General features: G+C 49.5%; 2 protein-coding genes and 1 non-coding gene across 16 annotated transcripts in view; 2 read left to right on the top strand and 1 right to left on the bottom strand.

Moving 5' to 3' along the window:
• Window positions 1–2,894: 2,894 nt before the first annotated feature.
• Mcoln1 (mucolipin 1) lies at window positions 2,895–16,754 on the top strand. 6 transcript variants are annotated; one of them, XM_035443213.1, is made up of 16 exons: window positions 2,922–3,051; window positions 5,783–5,865; window positions 7,673–7,878; window positions 9,092–9,259; window positions 9,344–9,509; window positions 10,102–10,210; window positions 10,475–10,571; window positions 10,742–10,841; window positions 11,787–11,893; window positions 12,007–12,156; window positions 12,311–12,412; window positions 12,888–12,962; window positions 13,111–13,233; window positions 14,161–14,376; window positions 16,269–16,411; window positions 16,498–16,754. In XM_035443213.1, exons 3-16 carry the CDS (start codon window positions 7,789–7,791, stop codon window positions 16,532–16,534), a joined length of 1,683 nt encoding a protein of 560 aa, XP_035299104.1. In that variant the 5' UTR covers window positions 2,922–3,051; window positions 5,783–5,865; window positions 7,673–7,788; the 3' UTR covers window positions 16,535–16,754. The 6 variants fall into 6 exon arrangements, with proteins under 6 accessions (XP_035299101.1, XP_027271574.1, XP_035299103.1 ...); XM_035443210.1 differs by lacking the exon at window positions 5,783–5,865 and having other exon boundaries at window positions 2,895–3,051; XM_027415773.2 differs by lacking the exon at window positions 5,783–5,865 and having other exon boundaries at window positions 2,895–3,051; window positions 16,269–16,399.
• Window positions 5,286–5,391, bottom strand: LOC113835679. Its single transcript, XR_003485362.1, has one exon. It is a non-coding gene; the product is annotated as a U6 spliceosomal RNA (small nuclear RNA).
• A 320-nt stretch (window positions 16,755–17,074) lies between the features above and the next one.
• Window positions 17,075–21,297, top strand: part of Pnpla6 (patatin like phospholipase domain containing 6) — a 31,574-nt gene continuing 27,351 nt past the window's right edge. For 2 of the 9 annotated variants that reach the window (XM_027415776.1, XM_027415781.1), the window contains exons 1-3: window positions 18,519–18,841; window positions 18,991–19,073; window positions 19,229–19,326. In XM_027415776.1, coding sequence (XP_027271577.1) covers window positions 18,631–18,841; window positions 18,991–19,073; window positions 19,229–19,326 — 392 coding nt within the window. In that variant the 5' untranslated portion in view covers window positions 18,519–18,630. Of the gene's footprint in view, window positions 17,259–18,182; window positions 18,246–18,355; window positions 18,425–18,517; window positions 18,842–18,990; window positions 19,074–19,228; window positions 19,327–21,297 lie in introns of those variants that run through there. The other 7 variants (XM_035443208.1, XM_027415778.2, XM_027415779.2 and 4 more) reach the window with 7 other exon arrangements.

Here is a 21,297-nt window from a genome sequence, read left to right on the forward strand (position 1 = left end):
CTCTGTGTCGTCGTTGCTTGCCTTTGATTTCTCCTACTGCAGGTAGGGTTGGAGGGTGTGGTCAGAGCCAGCCAGATCTGTGTAGGCACACCGTCTAGGCTGGGATTTCTGGCATGCTGATGTTCTAGTGGGCTGACCATGGAAGCTTCTGAAGGGCACCAAAGACAATCCATTGGGTCATTGAGCTAACCTCTTTGCCCTTGAAATGCCACTAGAGGAGTAGAGATTACCTATTTATGTGCTTACCAAATGCCTGTTAGCCTGTGTAGTGGTGCAGGCCTGTCACCCCAGCACTCTGGAGGTAGTAGCCGGAGGATTGGGCTGTGTAGTGAAACTGTCACAAAAAGCTAGACTATCTTGGTGATTATTGCTTTTATCTTAAAATATTTATTTTTATTTGATGTGTATAAATGTTCTTGCCTGCATGTAAATCTGTGTACCCTCACAGGCAGAAAGAGGACATTGGATCCCCTGAAACTGGAGTTACAGATGGTTATGAACCATGATCTTGGTGCTGGGAATTGACCCAGGTCCTCTGTAAGAGCAGTACATGCTCTTAACCACTGAGGCATCTTTTATATACTTACAAAGTACATTCATTTTGTGTGGAGATCAGATAGCTTTCAGGAGTTGGTTTTCCTACCATAAAGGTTCTGGGAACTAAACTCATCTGGGCTGGCAGCAAGTGTCTTTACCTGGTGAGCCATCTACCAGCCTGTTGGGTTTTATTTAAAGTTTTTATTTTTATTTCATGTGCATGAGTGTTTTGCCTATGTGCAAGTGAATGGAGTGCATTCCTGGTGCCCAGGGAGGCCAGAGTGGTGCCAGGTGCCCTGGAACTGCAGCTACAGGCAGTTGTGAACCACCATGTGGTTCCTGGGTACTGACCCAGGATTAACAACTGAACCATCTCTTCCCTTCATTTGTTTGTTGAGATAGGGTCTCATTTTGTACTCCTGGCTGGCCTGGAACTTGATGTGGTCCAGGCTTGCCTTAGTTTCCTGGGTGCTGTCACAGCTGTAAACTATCACAATAAACACCTAACACTCATTGTGGTCTCAGCAGGAAGCAAGACCAGTGAAGCATGGACACTTCTCATTTAGAAATATTTCAAAGCTAAGTACAGAGAGTGGAACATTCTACAGCATAGCAAGATTTCTGATTTAGATGGAGGGATCACTTTTCCTGAGTGTGTGTGTGGGGGAATATGTGTATTTGTGTTCGCTGGTCTCAAAATCCATCCTCTACATGATCCAACATGCCTGACTCTGTGTGTGTGTGTGTGTGTGTGTGTGTGTGTGTGTTTTAATTGTAGGTGTGGATGCAAGTGCCTGTGTGTGTACACATGGAGGCAAGGGATCCAGGCTGGTGTCTTCCAATTACTCTTCACCTTTTCATTTTCATTATATGTCTATGAGTGTTTTGTTTTCAGGTAAGTGTACGCTACAACAGGGGTCTTTATAGGTCAGTATCTACTGGAACTGGGGTTACGGATGGTTGTGACTGCCATGTGGGTGCTGGGAATTGAACTCTAGTCCTCTGCAAGACTCAGTGCTCCTAACTAAGCCATCTCTTCAGCCCCTCACCTGTTTTATCCTGGAGCTCACAGACTGGCTAGACTGCCTGGCCCCAGGCCCCAGGGATACTCTTATCTCTGCCTCCCCAGTGCTGGGATTACAGGTACTAGGCCATGGTTTTTACATGTATTCTAGGGATCTGAATTCAGATCTTCATGCTGGCATAGCAAGCACTTGGGACACTAAACCATCCCCCCGCCTCCATGTCTGGCTTTTGAGAAAATATCTTACTGACTGCATAGTCCATCCTGCCTTATTTTTTAGTGCCCAGTAATGATCCCAGTTTATGTATGCTGAACAAGCACTCTACCAATGGGGTTACAGCCCCAGCACTGGAAAATGGTCTTGAATTTTCTCATTTAATCCTCTGCACAGCTCTGAGAGGCAGGTAACTGGGTGATTCCCATTTTGCAAAGGAGGAGAAATTTTTGTTGTTTTTGTTTTTTTAAGACAGGGTTCCCTGGCTGTCCTGGAACTCCCTTTGTAGACCAGGCTGACCTTGAACTCAGAAATCCGCCCGGGGCTAAAGATGTGCACCACCATGCCTGGCAAGAAAATTTTAATTGGTTATTATTAATAATAAAATGAAATAGATCACAGAATTTAAGGTACTCTGGGAAGTTTTGAAGTGATGGTTAGAAGTGCTTGCTTAGATTTAAACTCGAATTACCTGACTTGCAGAACCTAAGTTCGCCAACTATCGAGTTTCATGCGAGATAGTAAATGCCCTGAAGTCATAAAGAGATGAATGGTAGGACAAGGAGACTATTTAAGCGGGAAATTTACTGGTAGTTGCAAAGCCATTGGAAGCCACTAGGAGGTTCTAGAAGACATTCTTTGAAGGTCCTTCAGGCGGCTCATAGGCGGTGGCTGGCAGTAAAAGGCAGGACTGAGGCTGTTGGAGTAGTGCAGAAAAGGCAGATGTCTTTGGGCTGCTAGAAAAATGTCTCCATTTGTCTTAGCAAATACAGTTGGTTTGTAGCCTGGATGGGAGACAAAAGGTTTCTGGGAGTAGAGGGGATGATATTCTCATCATCACCGGACACCATGGAGGGTAACAGATCAAGCTGTAGACACGTCCCAAGGCTGACGCGGAGCCCTATCGGAACCACCCCCTACCACACACTAGCAGCTAGCGTGCCTCGCAGACCTTTTTGTTAGTCTTGCAGGTCGGTGCTAGGACCGCGCGACTCCTCTTAGCCTGAGTCACCAGCGAGGGGAGCGCATGCGCACTGTGGGGTCCTGGGGGAGGCGGACTCTCTGCCCAGGCTCTGTAGGCTGGGTTAGAATTCGTCACGTGTTCAGCGCAGACTCCCCGCTCACGTGACCGCGGCGCATGTCAGCTGATGCGAGAAGGTTTGAAGCGCCGCCGGGAGGGAGCGAGGCCGCAGTCACCGCGGCGCGCGCTCGGACCCGCCGGCGTCCCGCGCTCACCGTGCGGCCATGGCCTCCGCGTCGGGCCGGCGCGGCTCAGGTGAGCGCGGGCGGCGGGAGGGCGCGCCCGGCTGCTCGACCTCGGACGGCGAGCACACAGCCTTCCAGCACCCAGCCTTCCGCTCCTCAAGCCCAGTGCGGGAGAAATGGGCATTTGGCTTCTGGAACCTGGGTGGCGGGTGGGCACCAGCATCTCCGACCTTAGGCGGAGAGCTTCCACAGATCCTAGAATCTGGGTGTTGGGTGGGTATTGACATATCTGACCTTGGGCGGCGAGCATCCAGCTTAAGATTCTGAAGTTCAGTGAGGACTTCTCTGCGTTCCTATGGGAGACAGGTTGACAGATGCCTCTTAGAACCTGGGCAGCGGGTGCGCATCCTCATCCCCGACCTTGGGTGGTGAGCACTCAGCCTCCGGTTCCTCAAGTCCAGTGCAGACTTCTCAGCTGCTCCCCTGGGGGAGAGAATGGCAGAAGGCTCATAGATCCTGGGCGATGAGCTCCCAGTTTCCAGTTCTGAAGTTCCCCAGAGTCCCCATGGGAACCTGGGTGTCGGATAGGTACCAGCATCTCTAACCTCAGGCGGAGAGTTGCATAGTACCCAAAACCCAGGTAGTAGATGGGTATTAGCATCGCTTGGCCTCAAGCAATGAGCTTCCACAGCTCCTGGGACTGTGTACACCATCTTCCCCAACCTCTGACACTAAGCTCTCAGTTTCCCCCCTAAAGTCTGCTTCAGACTTCTTAGCTGCCCTATGGAGGCGACAAGGGCAGATGGTTTCTAGAGCCAGTGGGTGGGCATCAGCCTTTCAAGCCTCTGGCAGAGAGTTTTGTTTTTAGTGTTTTTTTTTGTTTTTTCTTTTCTTTATTTTTTATTTTTTATTTTATTATTATTATTATTATTATTGTTCATCCTGAAGGCCGGCAGAAACTTAGTTGCCTTATTAGAGAGAGGCAGATAGTCCAGAGAACTTGGACTGTGGGGGGACATGTTTCTCCAGCTTCAGACAGCAGGACTCCTGCCTGATAGCTCCACCTTGACCTCGATTGTGCTGGGATTATACGAGTGTGTGTGTCACCGTGGATGGCTTTGTTATTCTGGAGCATTTCTTTTCAAGTTTTATGTGACTTATCAATGTTGCCTTCCCCAACCTAATCTCTGCTCAGAGTTTGTAGGCACAGGCAGGCAGCAGGCCCACAGCCAGCTTCTCTCATTAGGACAGTATTTGAAACCCAAGGATTTTGTTAGTGGTGGTTTTGTTTTGTTTGGGATCAGTGGTTTATTCTGTAGGCCAGACTTGAACCTGTTTTGAGACAGTCTTTTCATGTAGCCCTGGCAGTCCTGGAACTCTGAGATCTTCCGTCCTCTGCCTCCAGAATGCTGGAGTCACAGGTATGCTTCATCACACCAGACTTAAATGTGCAATCCTCCTTCCTCAGCCTCTGAGCGCTGTGATTACAGGCCTAAACAAGTCTTCCTCCTCCTCTTCTGCTCCCTCCTTCTGGATTAAACCTAGGGCCATGCTTACTAGGCAAGCACACTACCACTGAGCTGTGTCCCCAATTGCAGCCAAAGTTCCAATATCTCAGTTTGCTGGAACTCAGTAACTTTCACATGAGTCCCAAGGCAAGCTTGCTTCTGACAGCCAGTTTCCAATGTTCCGCTTCCCTAAATGCAGGCAGGAAGAGAGCTAAAGTGATGGCCTGCATGAATCTATAGAACTAATTCAATTACAGCTGCCCAAACCCATGCAGTCTTGCCTTCCTAAACTGAGACTGTATGCTTCCAGTTGTATGATTCCAGGCCTGTCATGGGAAAATCTGGGCTGAAATCTCATGTACTATGTACTGGTTGCAGACACTCCTTTGGGAGTCCTGACCAGCAGTGCCTGGGATGGGTTAGCTGTGCTTTTAGCTAGGGAGTTACTGCCTGCCTCTGGCTTTCCTCCCTACTAGCTTGTAAACAAGCTCACCTAGACAAGACAGGGAGGAGCCAGGTTCAGACCTGAGGAACCACAGGTTGTACATGGGCCAGCTTCATCCTGGCAGCTTTAGGGCTGAAAGAGTGGCTCACAGATAGAGTGCTTGTATAGCATACACAAGCAAACCCATCCCCAGCACCACAAATAAAATAATTTGTTTTCATCAGGCCTGATTGTGTGCCTTTAATCCCAGCACTCAGGCCCAAGAGGCAAAGGCAAAGGCAGGTAGATCTCTGTGAGTTCAAGTCAGCCAGCGACATACATACATACATACATACATACATACATACATACATACATATGGAATACCTCAGGAGTTTGCCATCCTTGCGCAGGGGCCATGCTAATCTTCTCTGTATCGTTCCAATTTTAGTATATGTGCTGCCGAAGCGAGCAGTACACCCTTTCTTAAAGGGGGGGAAATCTACATAGTTTTGTCAGGTAGAGGGTGAAAGCCAAGGAACAAAGGCATGCCTTTAATTCCAGCATTTGGGAAGTGGTGGCAGGAGAATCAGAGTTTAAGGCCATCTTCAATTCTAATGAGTTTGAAGCCACCTGGACTACATCTGTGTGTTTCTTGTTTTTCTTTGTTTGTTTTTGTTTTTTGAGACAGGGTTTCTCTGTATAGCCCTGGCTGTCCTGGAACACACTCCGTAGACCAGACTGGCCTCAAACTCACAGAGATCTATCTGCCTCTGCCTCCTGAGTGCTGGGATTAAAAGCATGAGCCACCACCACCAGACTTCATCTGTTTGTTGTTGTTCATTGGTTTTGTTTTGTTTTTTCCTTAGAGAGTAGGAGAAAGACCGACCGAGACCTGAAAGGTTTTCCTGTGGAGGTGACTAGACTGTTAGAGACAATTCTAGCCTACCAGGTACCAGGACTGGCTGGGACTCCAGCAGTTGCTACCACCTGGGAATTTTGTTCTTGTATGCAGAATTGGCTCTTCCACACTGGCCTCCAACTCACAGCTCTCTTGCCTCCAACTCTCAAGTGTTTGCATTGCGGGTGTGAGCACCAGGCTATGACCTAGCTATGTGCACACTTAGCTATGCACTGAAGAATGGGCCTTTCCCTGCTAGATCTGGCAGGATTCTCAAAGAAGTTTCAGGATCTCAGCCTTATGGGTAGATGGTTTTAATTTCCGGTTCCTGGAAGAGTTGGGGAGGTGAACTGGGGCTGGAATTTGACTTTTGGCCATGTGATCCCCTGAAGGGTGATGAAGTGAGTTAGTTGGCTGCAGAGAACAACCTGTAAGAGTTGGTCATCTCCTTCCACCATGTGGGCCCCAGGGATTGAACTCAGGTCGTCAGGCTTGGCAGCAAGCACCTTTACCTACTTAGTGAGTCACCTTGCCAGCCCATTTGGGGTTCTTCTGAGTCAGACTCTAACCCAAGCTGTCCTGTGTTTCGTACGTAGTTCAGGCAAACTTTGAACTTCCACCTCTGAGTGCTGGGTTTACAGACATGAATCATTATACCAGCCTTTAGTATTGTTAGGGCCAGACTCGTAGCTTGGGATGGGCTGGTTTCTAATGGGTTCAAAGGTTATTCTTGGAGGATTTGTCCTGAGAACATTGGAATGTGGGCTCTGCTCTGTGCTAATTACTTGTAGGCTAGAGTTGGGATAAGCGTGTAGGCCTTACCAAAACCTCCAAGAAGCAAGCCCAGCCCAGCCCAGCCCAGCCCAGCCCAAGCTGGTCCTTCTTCCCCCAAACCCACAAGAAGACTGGTGGATTTTTCTGGCTAGCCTCAGTCCAGGCTCTGAGATAAAGGCTGTCTGAGGATTGAGTTCTCAGTTTATTGGGGGGTAATGGTTGCTTCATTTGGAAGATGAGGTTGAGGCTCAGCAAGGAGATTAAATTTAGATCCTCAAGCTTGGTAGCAAACATCTTCACGCTCTGAGCCATTTTACTGTCTACCTGTCCTCCCCCACCCTTTCTTTCTCCTTGAGACAGAATCCCAGGCTGAGAAGGGCTTTGAACTCCTGATCTTCCTGCTTCTACCTCCCAAGTGCTAGAATTGTAGGCATGTGGCATGCCAGGGTCCATTTTCTTTCTCTCACTGTGTGAACCATGCTGGCCTAGAACTTGTAATCCTCCTGCCTCAACTTGCCAGTGTTGGAATTATAAGTTTGTGCCTTCTCCCCTTCCTACCTCTGTCCTCTGCACTTTCCCTTCCTTTCTTACCAGGGTCTCGTGTAAGTCAAGCTGGCCTCAAACTTACTGTATAGCCAGAGATAGATTTGATCTCCTGACCCTCCTGCTTGTAGCTCCCGAGAGCTGGGGTTTCAGATGTGCACTACCATGCTCAGTCTCTTTTATGTGGGATCAGACTCAGAGCTTCATGCATTCTAGGCAAGCACTCTCCCAGCTGAGCTACATCCCAACCCTGGATTTTCTTTCTTTTTAAAATACTCTTAATGACACTTCCTTATTGTGTATGTGTGTGCATGTGCATGAGTTTGTGGGTTCTCTCCTTCCACCTTGTGGGTTCAGAGGACCAAATGCAGGTTGTCAGGCTCAAAGACAGACACCTTATTTGCTGAGCCATCCTACAGTTTCAAGCTGTAGTGTTTCTTCTCCATCTGTCCTTGCCTGTAGATGGGTGGGACTTGCTGGGGAAGGAAGCAGAGGGCACTGACCGTCCCTGATCTTCTACTATCTTTTCCCATTCTTTTAGAGACTGAGCGACTGCTGACCCCCAATCCTGGGTATGGGTCCCAGGTGGGAACTTCGCCAGCCCCAACAACTCCCCCAGAAGAGGAAGACCTCCGCCGCCGTCTCAAGTACTTCTTTATGAGCCCCTGTGATAAGTTCCGGGCCAAAGGTCGTAAGCCCTGCAAGCTTATGCTACAGGTGGTCAAGATCTTGGTGGTCACTGTGCAGGTAAGACCAGCCAGGCAGCGCTTCTGCCAAGTGCCACCATAGCCACTGTTTTCATCTTAGAATGGCCCCGTGCTGCCACATCTCAATGACAGGGGTATTAGGAAGAAGTCTAAGATCTGTGCTTAATAATTCCTTGTAGCTTCCCAGAAGCACTGGCCACACTCTTCCCTCCACTGTATACCCAAATGCCCTTGAGGCTCACACAGGTTAAGAGTTGTGTAGTCACCCTGTAGCTGAGCTCTGGGTAGATGACATCTGAACCCAGTCAATCTGATGATGTCCTGATCGCCTCTCAGCAAAAGTAGATCACAAAATAGACCAATGGTACCTGTCCTGGGGGCTTGAGTTTAGCACACTACCTGTCAATCAGTAAACAAATGCTGACCATTCTCTAGTACTCACCTCGTACTGTGCATTGGGGATGTTTTGATGGGTGTAGCGTGGAATTTCAGGAGTGAGAAGTGCAGAGGACTATGCTACTCAAGGCAAAAAAGGAAAAGTAGAAGGAGCTGGTGTGTAGGCTGGTTTTTATATGACTCGACACAAGCTAGAGTCAGTGGATAGGAGGGAACCCCAAGTGAGAAAAGGCAATCGTAAGATCTGGTTGTAAATAAGCCTGTTGAGCATGTTCTTAATTCATGATCAATGAGGGAGAGCCCAGCCCACTGTGGGTAGTTCCCTCCCTTGGCTGGTGGTCCTGGGTTCTATAAGAAGCAGACTGAGCAAGCCATGAGAAGCAAGCTAGTAAGCAGCACCCCTCCATGGCCTCTGCATCAGCTCCTGCCTCCAGGTTCCTGTCCTGGCTTCCTTCAGTGATAGAGTGAGATGTGAAAGTGTAAGTCAAATAAACCCTTTCCTCCCCAGGTTGCTTTTGGTCATGGTGTTTCATCACAATAGTAATCCAAAAGCAACTGGGAATGTGGTTTAGCCAGTAGAATGCTTGCCTGGCATTCGTGAAGCCCTAGGTTTCATCCCCAGTACTGCATAAACCAGGTGTGGTGGACACTGTCATCCCAACACGGAGGTAGAGCCAGGAGGATCAGGGCTCAGGGTTAACTTAGACCAAATAACAGATTACAGGCTATCCTCTGCAGTGCCACTAGGGTCTTGTCTCACCCCAGGGGACATCTCTTGGGTTCTCTTTTTCTTCTTCCTCTATCTGTGCCTTGCTGAATTGTACTCTCAGGGCCAACCTCTGGCTTCTTCTTGGCAGCTCATTCTCTTTGGGCTCAGCAACCAGCTGGTGGTGACATTCCGGGAAGAGAACACTATTGCCTTCCGACATCTCTTCCTGCTGGGCTACTCTGATGGGGCGGATGACACCTTTGCTGCCTATACACGGGAACAGCTCTACCAAGCCATCTTCTATGCTGTGGATCAGGTATAGTGAGCAGGTGTGAGAGGGTTGGGGGAGTACTATACAGAACAGGTGGGCCTGACAGACCCTCTTCTCCTCTACCCACAGTACCTGATACTGCCTGACATATCCCTGGGCCGGTATGCCTATGTCCGTGGTGGGGGTGGCCCTTGGGCCAATGGCTCTGCTCTGGCTCTCTGCCAGCAGTACTACCACCGTGGCCATGTGGACCCAGCCAATGATACCTTTGATATTGACCCAAGGGTAGTCACTGGTGAGTAGCCAGGGCAAGGCCTAACTTCGGGGAGTTTAGATTTCCAGGATTAAAACCTGACCTCTGGGCTAGAGATCCCAGCAATAGAGAGCCTGGCTAGAATCCCCCAGTGAGAGGCTAAAGGCGAGGCTGTTGGGAGAAAAAGAAAATAGAGAAACAGAAAAAAGATCTAAAATCCTGACCTTGTCAGTTATCTGTCTGTAATCAGATTGAATTATTTGACATGTGCAGCATGCTTAGTGAAGAAAGAAGAAGAGGCAGGAAGAGCCAGGCATTGTTTTTATTATCTTCTACTCACTAAGCTTTTGGAGGGCCTGAGGCATGCTGTGGTCGCTATAGAGCATGAGGTAGATCATACCCTGGTTTTGGTGGAGGCAGCAAAAAGTTAGGTATGAAGAGAAGGGCTGGAGGTGTGGCTCTGGTGGACTCTGGCCCAGCACTCGAATTCTAGGCTTGATCCCTAGTGCTGGAAAAAAGCAATAAAGCATATAAGAGTGAAGCTGAAAGAGTGAAGATAACCTGACAGGACCGTGGGAGACTGGCCTGGGCCTCCCCTGCTCCCTGAGTTCTTTCCGTGACTACCTGTCTTCAGAATGTATCCAGGTGGACCCTCCTGACAGACCCCCCGACATCCCCAGTGAGGACTTGGATCTCTTGGATAGCAGCACCAGTTACAAGAACCTCACGTTGAAATTCCACAAGTATTGCCCTTTTCTCTTGAGGGGGCTGATTTCTTGAGGGGCTCAAGGGTCCAGCTGAGGGTAGGGTGGAGGGTAAGGTGGAGGGGACAAGTCCAGAAATCTGGATCTGAGGCCACTTCAATGGAGTTGGTGGGGGGTGAGGCCACCACACAGTGAGCTGATGGGCAGCTGAGTAAGCTGTTTGCCCTGCTAGCTGCAAAGTCAGCCCAGAATAGGAGCGGCTGACATTGCACCCTTGCTGCTCACCCAAGCCTCCCCCAACAGGCTGATCAACGTCACCATCCACTTCCAGCTGAAGACAATTAACCTGCAGAGCCTCATCAACAATGAGATCCCAGACTGTTACACCTTCAGTGTGCTGGTGAGCAAACAGGTGGTCCTCCGGACTCCCTGGTTAAGGGCCATCAGAGGAGCATTCACACAACATGGTGTGAGAGTGATGGGGTAGAGACTGGGACCTGGACCATCTGTCATGGGGCTGGGAGTTGATGCTTGGGGCTGCTCAGGCTTACTCTGCCCTTACCCATTCAGATCACGTTTGACAATAAAGCGCACAGTGGGCGAATCCCTATCCGCTTGGAGACCCAGACCCACATCCAGGAGTGTAAACACCCCAGTGTCTCCAGACACGGTAAACCCTCCTACCTTCAGACGCTTTACCACCCCAAGAACAGCCCTGACCCTCCCTCCCGAGTGTTTCCTGGGCCTCCTTATAGTACCTTCCATGCCTTGCCTGTGAGCACCGGTGTTGATCACACACCTTGTCCCACCTGGGAGTGTCCTGGGCCCAGTCAAGTCCATCACAGGGAACCAGGCCTGTGATCCCAGCTACTTAGGAGGTTGATGGAGGAGTCACAAAGTCAAAATCTGCCTGGGCTACTGGGTACAGAACAGTTCAAAGGCAGCCTTAAAACAAAAAGTAAAATGATAGCTGGAGATGTACCCCAGTGGTACAGTGGTTGCCTAGCATGCTCAAGGCCTTAGGTTTAGTCCCCAGTACTGCAAATAAATATATAAGTAAGTAAATATTTTCCTATACTCACAGCACAAGGATTAGGAGTTGAAGTTCATCCTTGTCTACATAGTAAATTCCAAGTTACCCTGGGATATGCAAGACCCTGTCTCAAAAGTAGCTCAATAGCAGAGTAATTCCTAGCAGACATGAAGCCCTGTGTTCAATCCTCAGTGCTTTGAAATTTTTTTAAAATTAGTTTTCCTGTAATCCCAGTATTCTGGAGGCTGAATTCAAGACCAACCTTGGCTACATAGTAAGTTTGAAGTCAGCCTGGGATATATGAGATCCCGTCTTTGAGACAAACAACAAAACAAAACAGGATAGGGCTATATTTTAGTGGTAGAGAGCTTGGCTGAACACTACAAAAAAAGTGTGCTCCATACCAGTGTTCATCAGGGATTTTGACACTCCCTGCTAGGGAACCTCTAAGTCTAACCCTCTAAACCAGATGTACACACACCCTCACATTCTCCTCCAGGACTGCTCCCCTAGTCCAGCCCTTAGCTCCAGCCTCTTATGGCCACATGTAAGTTTTGATGGGACCAACCTTCCTTCCTGCAGGAGACAACAGCTTCCGGCTTCTATTTGATGTGGTGGTCATCCTCACCTGTTCCCTGTCTTTCTTGTTGTGTGCCCGCTCACTGCTACGTGGCTTCCTGCTGCAGAACGTGAGGCCCTGGTGTCACGAGCGCTGGTGCCCGCCTTGCCCAGCCCTGGGGCTCTGGTGGGGGTGTTGGCCTAGTGGTTTCTAGACAGACCCTCATCTGGGCTCCTTCCATAGGAGTTTGTTGCATTCATGTGGCGGCGGAGGGGTCGGGAAATCAGTCTGTGGGAACGGCTGGAGTTCGTCAATGGCTGGTACATCCTGTTGGTTACCAGTGATGTGCTTACCATCTCAGGGACTGTCATGAAGATTGGCATTGAGGCAAAGGTATGAGTCCTGCCAGTGCCCTGCTCTCAGGACCCCGTGTCTCTCTGTCTCCATTTTTTTTTTTTTTTTTTTTTTTTTTTGCTTGCCTGTTTGGGGACCACTTTTCCCCCAGGGAGAGTATGCCTATGGATTGATCCCAAACTCCTTCCCACAGAACCTAGCCAGCTATGATGTCTGCAGCATCCTCTTGGGTACCTCCACTCTGCTCGTCTGGGTTGGTGTCATCCGCTACCTGACTTTTTTCCACAAGTACAATGTGAGTCTCCTGCCCCTGAGTTGTCCCTGGGTATTATCTGCTCCAGGCCTCTAGGACAAACCCAAGCACACAAAGCAGTCACTAATTCCTGCCAATCTGTGACCCACTACAAGTCTCTTTATTCTTCCTTTGTTTACTTTTTTATTTGTTTTTTTTTTTTAAGTTTTTGAGACAGGGTTTCTCTGTGTAGTCCTGGCCGTCCTAGAACTTTCTCTGTAGACCAAGCTGTCCTCGAACTCACAGATCTGCCTGGCTCTGTGTCTCTACACAAGGTCTTGTATAGCCCAGGCTGGCCTTGCTACATAGCTGAGGATAACTTTGAACTCCTGATCTTCCTGCTTTCCACCTCCCAAGTATTAGAATGACAGCTGTATTCCACTTGGTTTTATGTAGTGCCAGGGGTCAAACTCAAGGCCCTGTGCATAGTAGGCACTCTCCAAACTACAAATCTCTTTCTTATACCCACCTACCACAGACACACTCGTCTTTGTACCTGGGCAGGACCACAGGAGCCTGTCCATACCTGTCCATCCAGCTGAGTCCAGCTGTGGTATGTCCTAGGCTCCTCCCAGGTGGGTCCTGCCCTATCTAAATTCTCAGCAGCCCCCCGGCCACATTGGTGAGGTCCTCCCTGACATTTGAGAGGCTAGTTAGGTTGTGGCCATTGCCTTCACTGTGGTCTCCTTGCCCCTCTGCAGATCCTGATTGCCACGCTTCGTGTGGCACTGCCCAGTGTCATGCGTTTCTGCTGCTGTGTGGCTGTCATCTACCTAGGCTATTGCTTCTGTGGCTGGATTGTCCTGGGACCCTATCACGTGAAGGTATGGGCTGCTGGGTGCTGCAGGTATCTGTGAACTACCATTAAAGGGCCCCAGACTCCCTACCTGCCTCTGGTCTCTTAGTTGTTGACCCGAGGATCTGAAAGACCCACCTTGACCTCTGGTCTACAGACTTTTAGGTTTTTTTTTTTTTTTCATTTGTATAAGTAATTGTGTTTGTGTGTGTGAGTGCATGTATACATGTATTGTGTGTGTATGCACATGTATGGGGAAGCCAGAGGTCAGCTTTTGCTGTCATTTCTAAAAAGTTATTCACCCACTAGTTTTGTTTTGGAGACAAGGTCTCACAGTGTAGCTCTGACTATCCTGGAACTCACTGTATAAACCAGGCTGGCCTTAAACTCCCGGACATGCATGCTTCTGCCTCCAGAATGCTGGGATTAAAGGCATGTGTTGTCATGTCCAGCCACACCTTGGTTTTTCTTTTGAGTCGGGGTCTAATTGGCCTGTGGCCTATGATCAGGATCAATGATCTGACCTCTGAGTCCCAAGGGATGCTCCTGGCTGCACCTCTCAGTGCTGGGATAACAGGCACACTTCCACGCCCAGCTTCTTATGTAGGTGCTGGGGATCAAACTTGGGATCTCATGCTTTGGCAGCTGAGCCACCTCCTTCACCTTGTAGCACTTTTGTATTCTGTGTCCTCTGACCCTCAATGATCCTGACCCTGTGACTTGGTCATTCTTGTGGTCACTGATGGCTTGACTTAAGTTACTCTATCTAACAGCCCCTCTGACTCTTGAGGAACCAGTCCCTGGGTGTGTGACCTTTCTATTAACTCTGTGTCCTTGCCATTGATATGATGACCCTCAGATGGGCCCAGTTGCCAGTCATTCTGCCCACTGACCCCCGGTGAGCCTGACTACCCCTGGCCATACTTATCCTCTTACCCCACTTCACTGCCTGCAGTTCCGCTCGCTGTCCATGGTTTCCGAGTGTCTATTTTCGCTCATCAATGGGGACGACATGTTTGTGACATTCGCAGCCATGCAGGCCCAGCAGGGTCACAGTAGCCTGGTGTGGCTCTTCTCCCAGCTCTACCTCTACTCCTTCATCAGCCTCTTCATCTACATGGTGCTGAGTCTCTTCATTGCACTCATCACTGGCGCCTACGACACCATCAAGGTCAGCCACCTTTACCCTCTTCCCTGGGAATTCTGTTTTCCTTTCCCCTCCCCTGAACATTTTGATCCCTGAGCTCCAAGGGTTGTCTGGCTTCACAGAGTTGTCCTGGGGTCACAGTAGGTGGAGCAAGGAAGACCCAGAGGCTGGAACTGGGTTTGAGGGTAGTTGGGGTTGTCAGGGTCGTTCTGAAAGAGAAGCCTAGAACATACCACAGCTGATTCAGCTGGATGGGCAAAAAAAGACAGCTTCCTGCAGTCCTGCCAGGGAACCAAAAGGTGAGTGTGTGTGTGTGTGTGTGTGTGTGTGTGTGTGTGTGTGTGTGTGAGAGAGAGAGGGGGGGGTGTGCATGGGTGCACACAGCACACATTCGTGTAGGTATACACACACACACACACACACACACACACACACACACACCTTGTTACATGTATGGAGGTCAGAGGACAACCTGCTGGACTTGGTTCTCTCCTGTCACCACATGGACCATAAACCCAAACTTGAGTGCCTTTACCTCCGGAACCATCTCACCGGCCTCCTCCCTCTCCTATATGATCTTTTCTAAACACTTATTTGGGGTGGGTGGGGTTGTACACAGCACAGTGTTTGGAGCTCAGAGAATGGTTTGTGGAAGTCAGTTCTCTCCTTCCACCATGTGGAGTCATCAGGTTTGGTGGCAAATACTTTTATTTACTCTCTGAACCATCTTACAGGCCTGCTAAGATCTTTCCTTGGAGGATGACCTTGAACTTCTGTCCTTCTGTTTCCACCACCCGAGTGCTGGGCTTCTAGGTGGATGCTTACTACCTCATGAAGTGTATTCGGTGCTGGGAGTGGCACTCAGGGCTTCCTGAATGCTCTGCAATCACTTCCACCAGGCTTAGAAGCCTTTCCAGACCTACCCTAACACCCACCTACATCAAGGTCCTTCTGGAACCTTCTATGCTTCCTTATACCTATTGCTGATGGCTAGCAACCCATGTAGTAGTCATACTCGCCACTAGCACTAGATGGACAGTGACCACTTGATACCCAGTGTGCTCCACACTCCTTAGGACATGTTTGCTGAGTGTGATGCCTGTGTCCCTGCCACCCTACATAGTGTTCTTGTCCTCTCATTCAGCCTCCCACAGCCTGCAGGAAAACTAGTTTTTTTTAGCACCCCAGAAGGCACAGGAGTTAAACACACACACACACACACACACACACACACACACAAACACACACACACACACTAAAAATATACCTAAGGATCCAAAAGCCACTGTGGCTAGATGGCTGCTTAGAGCATTCCCCTAATCTCCTAAGAATTCTAGATTGGAGAGATGGGAGCCCAAGGGAGAATGTACTTGTAGACAGGCAGATCCAAAGACCTGGCAGCCAGAAAGGCTTGGAGAAGTAGTGGTGGTCCAGAAGTAGTGGGAAGAAGATTTTCCTGGGCCCTGCCTCATTTTGTCACTGGTAGCAGCTGTGTGTGCACTTTCCCACATGGATGATCTATAGCCACTCACAGGTGTATTACTGTCACCCAGGCCCCAGGCAGCCACCTTGAGTCTTGCTGGAGTACTCAGATTATCACACACATGTAGCACCCTTGGATATAGTTCAGGCCTGGGAGTTACCTTGTTTCAGCTCGTAAAAAAGATTGCTAAATACCCAGTCTAGGCTCCTGGTCATCAGCAGAGGGCATTAAACCAGTAAACCTGAGACCTGTGGCCACATCCAGGGATGGGAAAGGGTTCTACAGTGAAGCAAGCCACAAGGCAAGGGTCCAGAAGTGAGGCCCAGGGTGGTCACATCAGAGAAACAGTGGGACACCCAATTGACTGGAGCTTTAGAGTATTGGAGGTCAGGACCAGCTTTCATGCCAGGTTCTGGGGGTCATCTCTCCCCAGCACCCAGGAGGCACTGGCACAGAGAAGAGCGAGCTCCAGACCTACATCGAACAGTGCCAGGATAGTCCCACATCTGGCAAGTTCCGTCGAGGAAGTGGCTCAGCTTGCAGCCTGCTCTGCTGCTGTGGAAGGTTGGAGCCCAGGTCTGGGTTGTGGATTGATAGAGCCTAGAGGAAGGAGTGTGTGCCAGAGAGATTCGATGCCCCTTCTTGCCACTTCTCTCTTCCAGGGACTCCCCAGAGGACCACTCGCTGCTGGTAAACTGATTCCAAGATGATCGCCACTACACTTTATCCCCTGTACCCCTGGGACCCCAGCTTATTTATTTTTAGAATTTGCCTTTCGGAGGGCTTGAGAGACGTCTCAGTGGTCAAGAGCACTGCCTGCTCTTCCAAATTTCCTGAGTTCAATTCCCAGCCACCATATGGTGGCTCACAGCCATCTGTAATGAGATCTGGTGCCCTCTTCTGGCCTGCAGGCATACATGCAGGTAGAGCACTGTATACATAATAAATAAATATTAAAGAAAAAAAATAAAAATAAAAAATAATTTGCTTTTAAAGATCTGTTTCTGACAGGCCTAGTGAGGGCTCCGGCTGGTCGAATTAGACACTGGGGAAGGGAGGGCATGTAGGGTGGCTGTTAAATAAAAGGGAACATAAACCTGATGATCTAATTTGTAGTGGGAGGGGCAGCCCTTACACCACAAGCCAGCTCCTTTAAGAAGCTGCCACACTCGGCATGGCTGGCGCAGTATGACCTTCCAAGCATGGCGGGAGGCGGAGCTGGGGCGTGCCCTGCAGTGGAATAATTTAAAGGTGCCGCGTCTGCGGCAGCGGACGGAAAACTAGGGGTGTTGGCGAACGCTGGATGGACACTGGTTGCAGCTCCTGGGTGATCCGAGTTTTCTTCGGCTGAGCAAGGGTGTCCCTTCGAGGACCGTTAGAGAGCTTCAGCTTTGCCCCGAATCGATTTGTCCTCTGATTCCGGGTAGGTCCCGACTTTCTGATGCTCCCACCCCACCCCCATTCCTGAGTTCCTTGCCCCGGTGTTTCCGCTTCGGTAGCCAGGTGCGTCTTGGAGTACGGAACGGGATTAGTCGATTTAACAATTTTCCAGGTAGCATCTCAGGGCTCTGCGATCCCCCTAAATTTCCATTAATAGTCTAAGGTATCAAAAAAAAATCTCCAGCGTCCCAGAAGAGTCCCGGTAGCATTCCATCCTCCCTCAGTATCTTCCAGGAAGCTCAGGTGCTCCCCCCTAACACCTATACTTTTCGTTAGTAGAATACCTCCAGATCTCTCAGTAACTTTCCAGTGCGCCGCCCCCTTCCACCCTCCCCCAATTCCGGCGTCCCTGGTTACACCTCCTGCATCATTCCAACAATCCCAGGGATGCTCCGCGCCGTAGCTTTCCTGTTTCGCGACTGTTAAATCTGCAAGCTTAACCCTGTAACATTTTTGGGAGCTCATCCCACCCCGAGGGCCTTAGGGCCCCTTTTCCAAGAGAGTCCACGGCAGTTCTCAACGACCCCAGCTTCCAGATTCCTCGATGGGGCAGGCTTGAGTCAGGAGCCCAGAGTCCAATTGTCGCTTACGAGTCCTAGCTTTTCCTCCAGTGGGGCATCAAGTTTTTACCGGGGTTGGTTGATCAAGACTAGTCAGACCTACGGAAAGCCAAGGCTAAGGAAGGAACGAACCACTTTCAGAAGAGACCATGGCCTAAGGCACCTGCCAGGGAACTGTTGACTGTGGGTGCCAGGACCACTACCGGTTGACCATAGGGTGCAGATGAATATACTGGGTAGTCTGGTCGGCCTTATGTTAAATGAAGAGGGTCAGACAAGGAGGTGGAGGCTGGTCTCACCCCTGGATCCTGACTGGGAGGTCAATTCGCCCCCATCCCTCTGTCCAGCAGCACCCCCTCTAGCCGCTCCCACCCCAACCCCGGCGAATGGAGATGTCATCGAGGCCAAAGGTATCTAGGGGGTGTGGCTTGTGAGAAGAGATGGGGGAGTAGCCTGTGGTCCCGGCTGGGTAAGCTTGATTGACGTCTCGCTCTGGTCCCTTCTGCTCCTCGATTTCCAGGACTGCAGGCTATCAGACCTGCTACCTAGTCCGAAACAACCAATGGAGGCGCCCCTGCAAACCGGAATGGTAAGGGTTGGGGAATTTGTGTACCGGACTACAACTCCCGGCGAGCTTGCTGTGCGCCGCGCGATTCTCTCTACGAGAATGTATGTGGAGGCGAAACTACGTTTCCCGGCATGCATCGCGGGCCACCTAGCCTCGGGGAAGAGTCAGTCGCTCCCCCACCCCCCTGTGGGGGGTGGGAAGGGAACCGGCAGTGACCCATTCTGCAGATGGGGACACCGAGTCATGAGCTGAACACGACCTCCTCCGGGGCAGAGGTGATTCGAAAGGCCCTGGAGGAGGGCTTGGCGAGACGGATATGCGGTGCCCAGCCTGTGCCGTTCGTTCCGCAGGTGCTGGGCGTGATGATCGGGGCCGGAGTGGCGGTGCTGGTCACCGCTGTGCTCATCCTCTTGGTGGTGCGGAGGCTGCGGGTGCAGAGTGAGGATTCGAAGGGCCCCTCTGGGGGAAGGCTGTAGGGATGGAGGGGGAACTGCAATACCCGGAGAGCCCAAGACACAGGGTTGGGAAATTTGCTGGAGCCTGCACGGATCTCAAAGCTCCCTTCCTTCCGTCCCACCTACCCCTAGAAACTCCAGCCCCGGAGGGCCCCCGGTATCGGTTCCGGAAGCGGGACAAAGTGCTTTTCTATGGCCGGAAGATTATGCGGAAGGTGAGTTCCTGGACCTCCTGCTGGCCTGGCTGACCACAGAAGCCAGGCCCTTTTCCTATTTACACTTAATAGCGAACACCTCTGCCTTTATTAAGGTCCTCTTGGATCTGCCCTTCCTCTTTCTCCAGTTGACCTGGTATTCTTAATTCTCCCAGGTATCACAATCCACTTCTTCCCTGGTGGACACTTCAGTCTCCACCACTTCCCGGCCCCGCATGAAGAAGAAACTGAAGATGCTTAACATTGCCAAGAAGTAAGGCTGACACTGGTTTATAATATCAAGTGCTGGATAGGGGCAACTCACATCTGTACCTCAGAGTTATTGAAACATATGGACTGTCTTGGAATGTCCCACATCAGAGGGCCATCTCGAGGCTCTCACTTGGCAGGGACTATCTCAATGTTTTGCTCTCCCAGACGTGATGCTTATGGTTTGGGTACGCCTGTGGCTCGAGGCCTGTCTCAATAATGTTACCCTGTCCCTGAAAGCTATCTGCCATATATTTAGGTGTCTGCACCTGGTGTCTTGCCATTTTGGAGAGTTTATTCAAAGTGTCTTATTGCAGTTATCTCAGAAGTTTGCATGGCTAGCTAGAGGGCCTTTTTCATGATTCTACTCTCCAGGGGCATCATGGGGACAAGGTCTTATTTAGCCCAGACTGACCTGGAACTTTGTATATAGTCAAGACTAACATTGACTCCCAGTTTTCCTTTGTGTTGGGATTATAGGTATGTGTCACCATGTCTGGTTTATATGGGCCAGGGAACCAAACTCAAGTCTTTGTGAGTGCCAGGGAAGCACTCTACCAACTAAGACACATCCTTGTTCATTCATTCATTCATTCATTCATTCAGCAAGCATTCTGCCACTGAGCTGTATCCCTAGCCCCTACTTTACTTAAAATTTTTATTATTTAAAATTTGTTTATTTATTATATATGTGTTTATATGTGGAGGTGTACATGTCATAACATGTGTATAACAATTGGTTGTCTCCTTCCACCATGTGAATCCCAGGGATTGAACTCAGGTTGTAAGGCTTGGCAGAAAGTATCTTTACCCACGAGCCATCTTGCTGGCCCTATTTTTTGGTATTATTGATCTTATTTAATTTGCTTTGTGGTGCACAGTATAAAACTCAGAGACTCGGCATGCTAGGCAAGCATTTTTACCAGTGAGTCAAACTCAAGTCCTATATTTTTTTTTTTAAACAAGTTATCCAGGTTGGCCTTGGGTTTTCTCTGTAGCCCAGGCAGGTCTTGACCATGTGATCCTCTGTCTCGGCCTGGTGAGTAACTGGAATGACAGGCCTGTATACATTATGTTTGCCTTCTTCAAGATGGCACAGTAGGTAAAGATATTTGTTACCGAGTCTGAAGACATGAGCTCCATTCCTGGAACCCACATGGGGCAAGGAGAGAACTGACTTGTGCAAGTTGTCCTCTGACCTATACATACACAAACAGATAGATAAACAAATATAAGTTAAATTTTTTAAGAAAATAATTCCTTTGCATTAGAAACATAGGAAGAAGCTGGATGGTGGTGGTGCCCACCTTTAATCCCAGCACTTGGGAGGTAGAGGCAGGCAGATCTCTGTGAATTTGAGTCCAGTCTGGTCTACAGAGTGAGTTCCAGGACAGCCAAGGCTACACAGAGAAACCCTGTCTTGAAAAAAGAAAGAAAGAAAGAAAGAAAGAAAGAAAGAAAGAAAGAAAGGAAAAGAAAAAAAAAAGAAACATAGGACGGTTATCCCAAGTGTTTGTCGGTGTCTTTGAGAAGGTACTTTCAGAGAAATGGTTCTTGGATCTTCTTGCACCAGGAGGTCTACTTGAAGGTCTTTCTCAGGATGTATTTAATACCGGGGAAGGGGAACATCCTTGAACTCTGTGACAAACCATGGTATTACAGGGCTTTCTATGGTTTAGTAGAAGGGCTGTTTGTGTGTCTAGTTTATTTTGATTAGGCTGGAGAGATGGTTTGTGTTGGTAAAGTACTGTAACCATCAGTATCTGTGTGTGATCCTCGGGACCCACATTTAAAAAAACAAAGACTGGGCATGGTAGCTTACTTGTCATCTCATGTAATGAGATGGGGAGGTGGACACAGGCAAGTCCCTGGGTCTCCCTGACTGGCCAGCACAGCCTGCTTGGTGAATTCTACCTCTCTGAGAGACCTTGTCTCAAACAAGTAAGGTTGCTAGCATCTGAAGAACAACAGCTGA

Source organism: Cricetulus griseus, chromosome 4 (assembly GCF_003668045.3).
Source record: "Cricetulus griseus strain 17A/GY chromosome 4, alternate assembly CriGri-PICRH-1.0, whole genome shotgun sequence".
Taxonomy (NCBI): Eukaryota; Metazoa; Chordata; class Mammalia; order Rodentia; family Cricetidae; genus Cricetulus; species Cricetulus griseus.